This window comes from Poecilia reticulata, linkage group LG18, assembly GCF_000633615.1.
Source record: "Poecilia reticulata strain Guanapo linkage group LG18, Guppy_female_1.0+MT, whole genome shotgun sequence".
In the NCBI taxonomy this organism is placed as follows: Eukaryota; Metazoa; Chordata; class Actinopteri; order Cyprinodontiformes; family Poeciliidae; genus Poecilia; species Poecilia reticulata.
In genome coordinates, this window is record NC_024348.1 from 16,324,678 (window position 1) to 16,337,549 (window position 12,872).

Sequence of the window (12,872 nt, forward strand, 5' to 3'; positions counted from 1 at the left end):
AGACTACAGGTTAGTTATGGAATCAAACTCGGAAGTGGTTAGAGCAGCAGAAGGAGAAGAAAGAGCAAGAGATCATAAGGCCAGAGGTGGGGGAGGGAGGGGGGATGCAGTCATGATTACCTAACAACAGGTGGCCCTGGTCATCGGGGTGCTCGCTGAGTGCCTGCCTGTGTGGGGGCCCTTGCCCTTGTATGATGCAGGGAGGGGAGGGCTCTGCAATGCTAGTATCTGGGAGGAGAGGGCTTGGTGGGCCCTGTGAGAGCACCACGGCAGGGCGGCCTATGACATGGTTATCATCATCATCAACAACAACACCATCACCGTCATCATCATGGTCAACATCCTCCCCAAAGCCTCTCTGATCTGGCCACCCCAGCTCTTGTCCAAAGCCCAAATCTAGATCTGGATTTGGCTGATTAACCCAGCTCTGTAGGTCTAAGGTAATAGGTGATAATGGGGGTCTGGAATTAGATTCTTCAGCCTGGTTTATATAAGCAGAGATATCTTTATCCTCCTTCTCTTGTGCTTTGAGCAAAGTCTTTGCTGGGCCCTTAGACCTCTTACTTGCCGATTTGCTTCTAGCACTACCTGAAGGGGTAATTGAGAGTTGGTGCAGTCGGGACAGAAATTGAGTGGGCCTCTGTTTGGAGGTGAGTAGCTGGCAAAGTAAAGGGTGTCCCGGCTTAGCATCTCTTTTCTTAATCGTCATCGTGATGTGCCTTTGCGGCGCACTGCTGGCACCACCGCTGCTGCTACGGCCTTGTCTGCCAAAGCCTTGCCTAGACTGAGTGGCGCCTGCAGCCTCTCGGCAATGCTCACAGCTGTGACTCACCTCTCGGGGAGGGAGGGAATAAGAATGCATATACCTAATGAACCTAGCGGCGGCCAGGCGGCCAACATCGCCTGGCGGCCTTCCTTCTTCATTGGGTGGCCCGTGCTCCTGTTTGGGGCGAGCATGGCCGCAGGTGTAGGTTCTGCGACCAACAGGGACAGAGGCACCCTCCGAATCCTCAACCCCGTCATCGTGAGAGCAACGCTGCCACTTCCCAGCCCCATGACCAGCCACAATACACTCGCCTGCAGCCCGGCTCTCACCTCGCTGGTGATGCTGCTGCGGCGACTGCTGATGCTGATGCTGCTGCTGTTGCTGCTGCTGTTGCTGCTGCTGTTGCTGCTGCTGTTGTGATGGCACAGCCGACTTCTTCTTGGAGGCGGTGGACGAAGAGGAGGAAGAAGTGGAAGACAGGGAGGAGAACGAGGAGGTGGATGACGAGGATGGCGACGAGGACGAGGATGAGGCACTGAGACCCAGGCTACTCTTGTCCCTGCTACTGGGACCCCCCCAGGCGCTCTTGGCATCGCTGGCTTTGGTGTGTAGCAGGATGTCATCAGTGGCTGTTAGGTATTTGAGCAGCTCAGTGCAAGGTCGCCTCACCGGGCGGTTCTGTTGGCCGGAGCCCCCTCTTGCTTTGCCGTTCCAGGGGCTCTCCGTCTGAGCAAAACGGGAACAAAGTAACACAGTCATTACGTTTGCCTATCTTTGTTACAGACCGCTGACCCACATTTTATAATACCTTGCGAAAGAATTTACATTTGTTTAACTTTTTCCCATTTTATCATGTCACAAACACAAACTGCAATGTACTTTTACTGAGATAATGACAGACCAGCACAAAAAGGCTCATAATTGTGAAATGGAAGGGACCTGCCACGCATTTCCAGTTGTACCCCAGAGTAAATGCTTTCTAGAACCAACTTCTCCTGCAATTACAAATACAGTCTTGGTAGGCAGATCACTCTGTCACAGTTTTTATTGCAAAACAGCTCAAGCTCAGTGTAACTGGATGGAAAGAATCTGTAACGTTTCCCACATATCCTTAACTGGACTTAGATCTCGATATATGAATATGCTTTGATCTAGATAAGAGGCACTCAAGTGCAGTCATCGAGAGGTACTGTCCTGTCTCTTTTAGGTGTCTCCCTTCATGAACACACCTTAATCAGATGAATGGCTTATTGCTAGGCCTTCGCAGAGCTGATTGGCATGGCAATGAGGGATTTAAGCCATTTGTTTCAGGTGTGATGGAGCAGGGACAGTTGCAGGATGACAGTGCTCAAGGGTTGGACTTAGGCAGCCTGATCTACATCACCGTATTGTGGTTCTGGATGCCTGTTTGGGGTTGCTGTACTAACCTCTAAGAGGTTCTCTATGATTTCCTATATTTCGCCTCATCCATTTTCCTATCAGCTCTGACCGGCTAGCTCTACCTGAAGAAAGAAAAACATTTCCACAGCGTAATGCTGCTTCTGCTATGGTGTGCTGAGGCTGATGCTACATGTTAGTTTTACATCACTGCTGGTATTTTAAAAATAAGTTCAGTTTTTCAGTTTGCTGGGTCCCCTACATAGCTTGTGGAAATCTGCAAATGGGTCTTCTTATATGTCTTCCACATAAAAATCCCAGTTAAAAAAAAAGAAAAAAAAGAACCCTTTAAGTCCAAGGGTGTGAAATGTCAAAATGTAAAAAGTTCAAGCTGTGCGACTATTTCTCTAAGGTACGGTATATTTAGCTAGTTAGTTATTTGGCAAAAGTATAAGAGCAAAAAAAAAAAAGAAGAGATGGGGCAAGACAGCAAGACTGACAAGTGAGTAACAACCACAGTGCAGCATCGGCCCAGAAGTCTCAAAGGTGATGGTGGGAGGGCTTTCTGCCCATCATCCTAATTGGTAGGCCCCCTAAGCATCACCACGCCACTCTGTACGCGCACCATGTCCTCCGGGAGTCCTCATCCACTCTGCTCCAGAAAGAGATGAGTCAAAGGCAAGGTATGAAAATAGATTCAAATAAAGAAGATTGACTCACTCCACATGGAAATATAGTCCACAGATCGCACACTAATCAGTCTGCTCTTTATTTACCACATGCTACGATCTGATGCACATGTTTGTTTTACTAGTTTGGACATTTCAGACATTGAACATGTTTAATTTTAAACATGGAGCACAGTGAGAGTTGCTTTATCCTCATCCACAGCCGTATAATGATTCAGGTAACTGATAATAACCAAATTATCATGGACAAAAACAAAAAATTTTAGGATCATGTAATGAGATAGACTTTTTTTTTTATCCTCTCTTCTGAAGACATCAATCTCACAAGAGTGCCAATTTTTCTTTTTTTCTTTATTTTTTCTTAGCAGGCACTATACCAAGGCATGTAAGTGTTGGAGCTAATGAGTCAACAGTGCTGATGCCTCGTATGGAAAGCCCGACAGCAATCAGCCTGTTTTCATTACCAGCCAGTCCTCCTGGGATAGCAGGCTCCTAAACCAGTAGCCTAACATCTTCTAAAGCGACCACCGAAACAGAAAATATGTGAGAGGGACAGACAGGGGCCAGAATCAGAAAAAAAAATGTTGTGCACAAGTCTGAAAGTCAGACCAGAAAGCCAATATGTGGATTTTATGTTCGAGTGTGAGTGTGTGTGAGTGTGTGTGTGTGTGTGTCCCCACCTTGACGACGGCAGGTGGTGGTCTGATCCGGTGGTTGCTGCTGGCTGCATGGTTCTGTGCCTTGCCACCTGTGTATTGATTATAGCTGAGCTGGGAGTTTGCAGGCGCCAGAAGGAGCTTCTTCAGCTGCAAATGGACCCAAACGGAACCAGAATAGAGGGAGAAGCAGGAGAAAGAGAAAGACACAGGCAGACATGGCAGGTTATGCAAACGACCATTTTCCTTTCAATTACACAGCCTGGGTCCAGTAAATTTGCAATCAGTGGATTGATGTTACATTGAACAAATAAAAAGATAATGTTTATGGCACATTTAAAAGCCCAGATAGTTGTAAGGAGTTTATAGTATGTGACATAACAACTGCAGAGTACTTTTCCTTTCTCGTGCAGGTGTTTTGGTGTCCGCATAACCAGGCTGCTCTAATGTGATTGAATAAACACACCCAGGCATTTACCTAAAGGTCATTTGGAAGGGGACCAGCATGGAATAAAATTAACTATAACACAAAATAACATAGCATTTTTGGTCGAAAGCATAAAAAGCTGGTCACGAGTGCAAATTACAGACCAGATAAACATTCTTCGTGTCCAAAAGTTTGGATTATTTTTCTCAAATAGATGCATGTTTGAAGATCAGCTAGAAAAAAAAAAAGATTCTGCTTTCACTTATTGCCAATATTTAACCACTCCACTTCTGGTCCTTTAGCTGTGTGTCAGTCACTGGAGTCCCATGTCACGGGGTTCACACTTTGAACAGCCAAAACAATAGCATTAGTATGTAATTTGCACTGAGCAGGAAACACTCTCACCCAATTTTTTTTTCTCCTCACCGAACACATGAACATTTAACCAAGTGTATCTTTAACACTGATTCTAGCAGACAAATGACCACTTTTGGAGTTCAAACTTGTTAAAAGGTCCTACCTGGTATCTGAAGTGTACTAGCAAAATGGAAATAATCTCTATTACTTGGTTTCTATGTATTTTCCAAGTTAGTAGATCACACTTTTCTGGGCTAATGTGTTGAATATTCCCATTTTGGTTCATAAGGTATTTGCTCATGGATAAATACAAAGGTGATTGTGAACTCTTGCTACACAGTGGAATCTGCAGGCTGCGAGGAATGATGGATGGAAAGTCAAATGGATGGATGGATGGACTGACGGGTGAAAAAAAAGGGATGAATGAAAGGATACAACACATATGGATGGATGGACAATCAGATGGATGGGATCAATGGAAGAAGAAATAAAGTCTAGAACTACAACCAGTTGTCTTTACTGTATTCCAACATATAGCTTGACATGGAAACCTATTTTTTAAAAATCTCAAACATTATTAGGCTATTTCAAGGCTACACAAGAACTCTGGTACTCAGAATTAATATAATTGGGAAAAAAACCCTGCACTTCAGAATGAAACCAAGTTCAAGATTGTTTTACCAAAGAAGGCTCCTCAGGCTCTGGGGTGTGAGGTGAGGCGTCTGGGGAGGAGGGACAGCTCCGGTCACTGGCATTGGTCACGTCCCCATCTGCCAGGGCCTCAAACGAAGGCAATCCGTCCTCATCCACCGGGATGCTGTCCAGGGTCTCTGTAAGCACTGCCAGTAAGTTGGCCTCATTTTCTTCATCTATCTTCTTAGAAAGGGGGGAAAAGAAGAAGGCAGGGACAAAACACAGAAAGACAAGAAATATAGGGCATGTTAGTCAAGAGAAGTTGCATCTATTTTTTTTTTTTTTAATTTAGAGTGGTGTAAGGGCATCGGTTGCATGCACTTAGGCTTTCACTGTTAATATCTTTTGCAACAGCTGCTTTATTCTGGCAGGATTCAGAGCAACAAAATCTCCCTGCGTGCATGTGATTCAAGTGTGTCCTCATATTTTAAGCAAGCAGCTTACTGGACCAAAATAATATGTCCAAGAGAGAAACCTTTACTGGGGACCGGCAGAAAGACGACGGGGTTTTGGTTCAGGTCTAGAGAGCATTAGTGCTGCAAAGGAACAAATGAGCAGAAGTAGTCCCCACTCTTTCTAGAAAATACAGAATTGGATTACCACAAAGTTGCAAGCGACCTTCTAATGCTAAACAAACGGCGTTAAGCTTAAACCGCTTTGACAGTAGAATACTTAAGGAATTACCATTAATGTTTCTCAAATATAAAGCTTTCTTTTTTTTTTTGTATACCAGTGTGATCTGCTTTGACCAAGGGCATATCCAGAATAACTTTAAAAGGTGTGGCCAGGTGGGGAACACTGATAAGCATCAACACTGAAAGCCAATAAAATGTAATCGTTTTTATATGTTCATGATGAATGTTAGAGCAGGGAATTATTCTTGATATATACTGTACTATAGAGAATGAAACAAATGACCAACAGGAGTACGTAACTTACATTGAATTCATTTTTTATATATAATGCCAGTTCGCAATGTGTTATCTTACAGAAGTACAAAAGTCACTTCAATCTAATCACAAATACATTCCTACTTGTTCTAGTAATCAAATATTGAAAAGTAAACAACTAATTCAGTGAATAAATAAATAAATAAATAAATAAATAAATAAATAAATAAATAAATGTTGACAGTAGAGATGTATAGAAAAAAATGGCACGTAGCAGTTAGAAAACTTAGAAATCCAGTCTATTCCTGATCAGTGAACGCACCATAACAAAGTGCCACTAGGTCCTGCGACCCCCCAGAGAAGCTGGTCATTTTCAGAGTCAAAAGTTTAAAAATAAAGTGAAAAGAAGCACAAAAGCTGTCAGAAACTATTAAAAATGTAGGTTATTGATTCTGGCTGATAGAATATAACTGCTGGTTGTTTAGTTTTTTTGTCGTGCTTTGGTCTATGAAAAGGAGCCTGCATTAGGCTATTCAGTTAAATTGACTGCGCGCCGACTTACGTGACGTATAACTGTCGACCTCCATCTTTCATGGAACACAATGGATTTGGACAAACTGGTCAGTTTTTAAAAAATCTCTCAGTTAAGTTAGGAGCCAAAACTCTCAAACCTTCTCAGGTGCCACTGTTAGTACGTAGTAACCCAGGAGAAGTTTAGGTATCAACCATACTTTTAGCACATTTTTGTTTACATCAAATAGAAAGTACTCAAAGGAGAAATTCAGTGGAGAATATTTCAGTAATCCCAGAGCAGTATTTACTGAACTAGTCCGTGTTATGAAAGGTCTGAAAACCACTGGAATGCACAAAGGCTGATATTTGCAATAAGTTTTGCTCATCCTCAATTCGAGATGCTAAGGACAGATTAAAATGTCAACTTCGAATCCTTTAAACCAGTCCATTCTAGAGCAATTGGAGTTAAACACACTCATGTTGGAAAACTGCCTGTGGCCCTACTATAAACAATGATTTCTATAATGACTATAAATACATGCTGTTATTTAGAGACCTTAAAGATAAACTGGAATCGGCTACAACGAATATTGACATATTACATTGACATCTAGCCGGCAATGGCCCACTGTGATGGGGTGGCTACTACCGAACACTCACCCCTCTCTGGTGTAACAAACATATAACATCAATTTCATCATTAGAGCATGATTATTAGTTAACAGCTTAGATTGTGATGAATGTGAAACTGACTCTTATCAAGTGGATGCTGCAGAATAAGAAATATAAGACAGCAAATGTGCAAAATATGGAGATTCCTATTAACAGTGACAGGAGTGGAGCTTGTTTGAAAGTAGGGTGAGTGTGTTTGCGTGCGTGTGTGTGTGTGTGTGCATTGCCCTGTCCTGTTTACAACCAGTGCAAGTTCCAGGGCCACAAAAACCCAGGGGGTTGGGGAKGGGGGGGGGGGGACTTCAAGAGAATGGAAAGATAAACAGTATTTTTGCCCTGGGACGTTCCATTGTCAGCTGTATAGAAACAAATCCCTTTATGCAGGATTATCGTCACTCGTGACGACTTGTGGCCATCGCTACGCCACAGGGAAAGGTGGGGCAGCAGGTCCTCAGACACAAAATCAGAATCTTACAAAGCAGCACTGAGGCAATGTTACTAATCAGAAAGCAGGCTAAATTATGCACACATCTTTACTACTCTCTGTATTCCTTAACATTGTTATTCAGAAGCTCATTGAGCAAATCCTTTCCTAACAACATAAACAGTCAGTTATTATTAAAAAATGATAGAGAGGACATATTTCACAGAGATAACATGGTGTACTGGGGCCATGCTGCATTGGCAAGCTAATGCCTTGCAGGAAATTGCTCTGTATGAGGTGGCATGCTGTTTAATTACTTGCAAGAAGCTTTAAAATTCACTGTGCTGGAACACAGTGCTACTGAATCCCTCACCGTTTCTCCCGCTTCCCAAATCATTACCTGAGCACTAAGCGAGCCGGTATTACCCGCTGATAAAGGCCCGGGCCTCGGCTTAGTCCAAACAGACATCCTAGTGCGAGGAATAAAAATTTAGGATCATTTTAGATGATCACAAATGGGTCTTTAATGAGCCAGCCATCTGTTTAGCCCGTACTCATCAACCATCCAATCAACTGCGTATTTAGGTGCAGCTTTATCCACCTCTTTCATCCTACTTAAACCTATAAATCTGCATTCTACAAAAAATAAATAAATAAATAAATAAATGCAGTCACATTAAAAGCTGGGGTGTGTACGCTTTCAGTATGTCACGCTTTTAGGAAGGAGCAGAGCAATTTGTACAGTCTGCGGCTGGCTCAAATGTTTTGTTTTTTTTTGTTTGCAGGCTCCCACGGGCACCGTGTATCCCCGAAAGATAACTCGGAAGGGACTCTCATATTCAGAGAAACACACTTGTAAAAAGCCTGAGTTGAGATGATCAGGCGGCAGCGCGCTCGCTGTTGCTCTCGTGGAGGCACTCGCGGGGCCAAGTGGGGATTTGAGAAACTGGGGTAAGGAGCAAATCACAGTGATAGTTTCTACCCAAGAGAGAAAATGATCTAATACCTATGTCCAGCTCAGGGACCACAACGTACAGTTTCAAACCAAATTTGGTCCGCTTCCAATAAGCAATCTGTAATTTCTTTGGCATTAGGTTAAACCCCCTCCCCCAAAACAAACAAACAAACAAACAAAAAAAACCCCGACAGAATAACCTGCCAACCAACTGACATCCATTCATATTGATCACTACAGCAGCAGCTGCTGAGAGGAAGAGAGGAAAGGACAAACAAAGAGTGGAGAAGGAAAAAAATTGTCTCTGTGGAAGCACTTTCTTGGCCATCTCGGCTTAATGGACCCCACAGAATTAAAGAGATCTTAACAATCCTGGGCTAATTGTGGGATCACTATATATTAACCCTGCTCCAATTCTAAAGGGTGCCATTTTGAAGTAGTTTTACTCCAAATGCCTCAATTAGCCATAAAACACACTGGCAAAAGCTGGCAAAAAAAAAAAAATCATCCCCCAGCACCACCACCACCACCCAATCTTCCCCCACATCAGAGAGAAAAGAAAGTCAACCCCAGTTTGTTCATTATTAGGTGAGGCCCTTTTGTTATCTGGCAGCCTGTCTTTGAGATTGCCCTTGCCTTTTACTCTTTTATTGGGTCCTACAGCACAGCATTGTGTTCTAGGAGATTCTATTCATAGGGCTGATAACGGAAGGTGAAGGTGATGTTTTAGCGCACACACACTTTCTGAACACGGAGATAAAACAGCAAAATTAGACCTACTTATAATTTTTTGGGGGGGAATTCCAATCCTCTGAGCAAACTCAACAATTTTTTCTACCTACCATTTGTGCATAAAAAAATGGTGAAAAATGATCCCAGATGTTGTTCAGCACACAGACCCTTATCACCGAGCGAGACTCCAAACGTGACAGACATGCCTAACATGGAACGGCAAAGAATTTCCCTGATGTTTATTTATCATTAGCTCTCCCATTGTGCACAGCCTAGAAAGAAGTTTTCGTTGCGCTTGAGATTTTATATATAGTCACATTGCAGCCACAGACTTCAGTTCATTTATTGGAAATGTCGTGTGACGAATCCAAACCAGGTAATCATAACTCTGGCAGGGAAGTTCATCTTCCAGAGTGGCTGTGACCCTAAGCGTATAGCAATGGAGAATCTGTTGGAAACGTGGAAACTGGTTTGATCTCCATCCAGTCTGACTGAGTGCGAGTAATGTTGCAATGAAGAACGGACAAATATTTGAGTGAGTACATGTGATGGTTTATGAGTTGGTCTACCACAAAAAAATTATAATTAAACTATATTTGTGCTATTAACATGACATTTGTGGAAAAAAAGTTCAACGTATACGAGCGCTTTTTCGAGGCACTTTACATTTGCTTAATCAACCACAAATCTGTGCACCACCCATATATTTATGCGTTGCAAATGACCTTGTTCTGCATCCGCTCAGTTTCTATTTCCGCTCCTCCTTGTTCCTTCAGATTTCCAAGATTAAGAGGTTAAACAACAAGTCAGACCTTCTAATAAGGGGCACAATCAAAAAAAACTGGCGGGGGTTCGAGGGGGGTCACATGTGTGTGCGGCAAGTGGGGCACAAGTATCAAGTCATCACATCTTTACTCTGCCAAGACAAGCAGCCCTGGATTTGATAAACAAATAATGTCATTCTGTGTTATTACCCTCGGCCCCCTGATTTCAGAGGAAATAAATCAACGTCAGCCGTGCTGTTAAGGCGTTAGTCAGGCCTGACACGTCGGCCGGTCACACAGGCACAACATATGGCAGCGAGGAAGGAGGGAGGAGATGGAAAGTGGGAGGGGAAGGGGCGAGGTACGGCACGATGCGTGGCGGAGAGACAAATCATGGCAGCCGCCAGAGACGTCTGGTCATTTAGCATGAGCTTACTGAGATGGAGAGAGGGTGATTATGGCCTATGCGGGGCGGTGAAACCATACATAACACTGTTAAGTTTTTTCTCTGACTGCGAATGTGCCTACTTGCGTGTGTATGCGTGTGTGTGTGACAAAGAGAGAGACAGCGGTGGAACAATCTAAGGCTGTTCCAAATCATAAAACTAAATGTTAAACCTCCATCGTGGTGAATGGCTCACAGGATGTAAATGTGAGCTGGGGACTCTTGTCATTTTCCTTGTGACTCTAAAGCCAATAGAGCATCTATTTTTTAAAGTGATTTCCTAAGTAAATGATCCTTTGGACAGACTTTCTACGTTCTGGACACACCAGTCACAACACTGGTGGGGAAACGAGTATTTTTACATGAACAGAACAGAAATCCTTCGTTGAAGTAATAACCATCGGCTTTTCAAGCAGCTGTGTTTAGCTGTACATCTTTCACATTTTAAGCCAATGATCAAACTGTCGCTGATCATTAACTTTGTGTTGTTTTTCCCATAGAAAGTACCCCTGCCTCAGTGCTTTTCTGTTGTTTCTTTGACAGACACAACTAACTAACTATGCAGCTTTAGCCTTTCAACGCCGTTTTTATGCTTTTTCTGGTAATCTTTTCAACACAAACTAGTCTTGGACCAATGTTGTTGTGGGGTTGTTTTTCTGTTCTCTTTATTTCCTCAATGTCCATCTGGTTGAAGCAGATGGAAATGCTTACCTCGCTTGATCCTCTGTACACTGTGAAAAAAACAACTGAATTTTGCTATAGTGAAATTATGGGAACCACAACTGCCAGTATTTTGTCGTAAAATAGAGACATTTTTTTACAGTGCATATTTTTTCCCAGTGAGAGGGAGAAGTCTCTTTCCAACTGCAAGATGAGCTTTGATTGTCTCAAAGTTGACAACTCAATGGAATCAACTTAAACTATGTTTTCTTTCTGGATTTGAATATGACTGGATTGCATTCAAAAGAACTGGATTAACTTTAAACTCAGATTCTGTATGACCTGATATGGATAAAGTATATTGAGATTACATCCGTGGTGAAGTGGGACTTTCAAAATAAACTTCATTCAGTTTGAAATTTCAACAGTTTCATATCTGTTTTACAATAATCTCTGTTTGGAAATTGATGTAGGTCATAAATCAATGGGACGATGACTGGAATTGTCAATGACGACTGGGACATGTGGATGCAGAGATCTCCTGTGGGAAACATTTGGGATTGTTACAGCATGGTGAGATGAGCTGACAAGGGAAAAGAGGGAGGAAAATGATGCGAGAGTGAGCCGAGGGGAGAAGGAGAACTGTTGTTGCGCTTGCTGACACAGGCCAGATCCAATTGAGACACCTACTCAAGGGATGTTGGCAATGCTGCTCTCTCTAGTTTTCATTTAACCAGTGACAAACCACCTGAACTCCGTCACCAGTCTGCCGAGATCTGGAGAGACTACCACAGATGCCTTTTCTGTGTGACAAAAAATGTCCAGTTGCTTGTGAGGCTTTTTACAGACAGAACCAAGGAGATTAGAATCTATGCAAGTAGATTAAGGGTGCATGGATCCATGAAAAAAAAAAAACAACTAACTTCTGACCAAACAGAGAATAAATCACCTGCAGCAGTCTAAGTAGGAACACATGTTATCAGACAGCTTATCCAAATAGCTGATAAGCTCACAGGTTGTTGTATATCCTGGTCAGATCTCTCGATCTAGACTCCCTGTCCAAGATGCTGTTGTTTTCCTCTTCCAGCCATTTCACAGATGGTCCAAGCAACCGTTTGCTAACACCAACCAAATCACACAGCATCATAATGACTGGACACGCTCTCCTTTTGTTTTGGCAGCCACTTCCCAATCGGCTTGGCATGAGGAAACTCTGATTGCTGTGATTGCTCCGACTGTGGCTCGCTCTGACAGCCACAGCAGGAGGGGTGAGGAAAAACAGAGATTTGGAGTCTCAAATAAAGAATATTCAGCTAGATGCAGGGTTGGGATGAGGAATGGTGCTTCCCTCTGCTTCTCCCTCCTCCACCCCTCCAAACCCCCCACTTTCCTAATGGCATGCAAATAGCTATTTGCTTAAGTCGGCAGCTCTGAATGTGCACTTCTAAGCAAGGGGCCTTTGAACCGACTGTTACACTGCTGATAATGTGTTGGAAGAACACAGGGCGGGGGGACAGATTAAGCCCAGAGAGAAAGAGAGGAAAAATAAAAATAGAGCACAGCGACAGTTTCTGCTGTCCATCTTTTTTTGCTACATTTTCTGGCCAGCTCGCCGGTCTGTCATTAGCGGCCAAGTGTAGCTATCCATAAAACAATTACACACGGACACACACAGAGAAAGGCTGGTCATTTTGATTTTGACATTTACATAGATCTCCTACAGGACTAAAATGGACCAGAATTTCTCGCTATTATCTGCGGCTGACACCACTTCCACACACACACACACACACACACACACACACACACACACACACACACACACACACACACACACACACACACACACACA

General features: G+C 43.1%; 1 protein-coding gene across 7 annotated transcripts in view; it reads right to left on the reverse strand.

The window, feature by feature from the left end:
- The window catches only part of ppargc1a (peroxisome proliferator-activated receptor gamma, coactivator 1 alpha), a 340,330-nt gene that overhangs the window by 20,311 nt on the left and 307,147 nt on the right, over positions 1–12,872 (reverse strand). For 2 of the 7 annotated variants that reach the window (XM_008435812.2, XM_008435814.2), the window contains exons 3-5: positions 4,954–5,148; positions 3,513–3,638; positions 867–1,492 (exon numbers count right to left, since the gene is read on the reverse strand). In XM_008435812.2, the coding sequence (XP_008434034.1) occupies positions 867–1,492; positions 3,513–3,638; positions 4,954–5,148 (947 nt within the window). The other 5 variants (XM_008435816.2, XM_008435813.2, XM_008435815.2 and 2 more) reach the window with 4 other exon arrangements.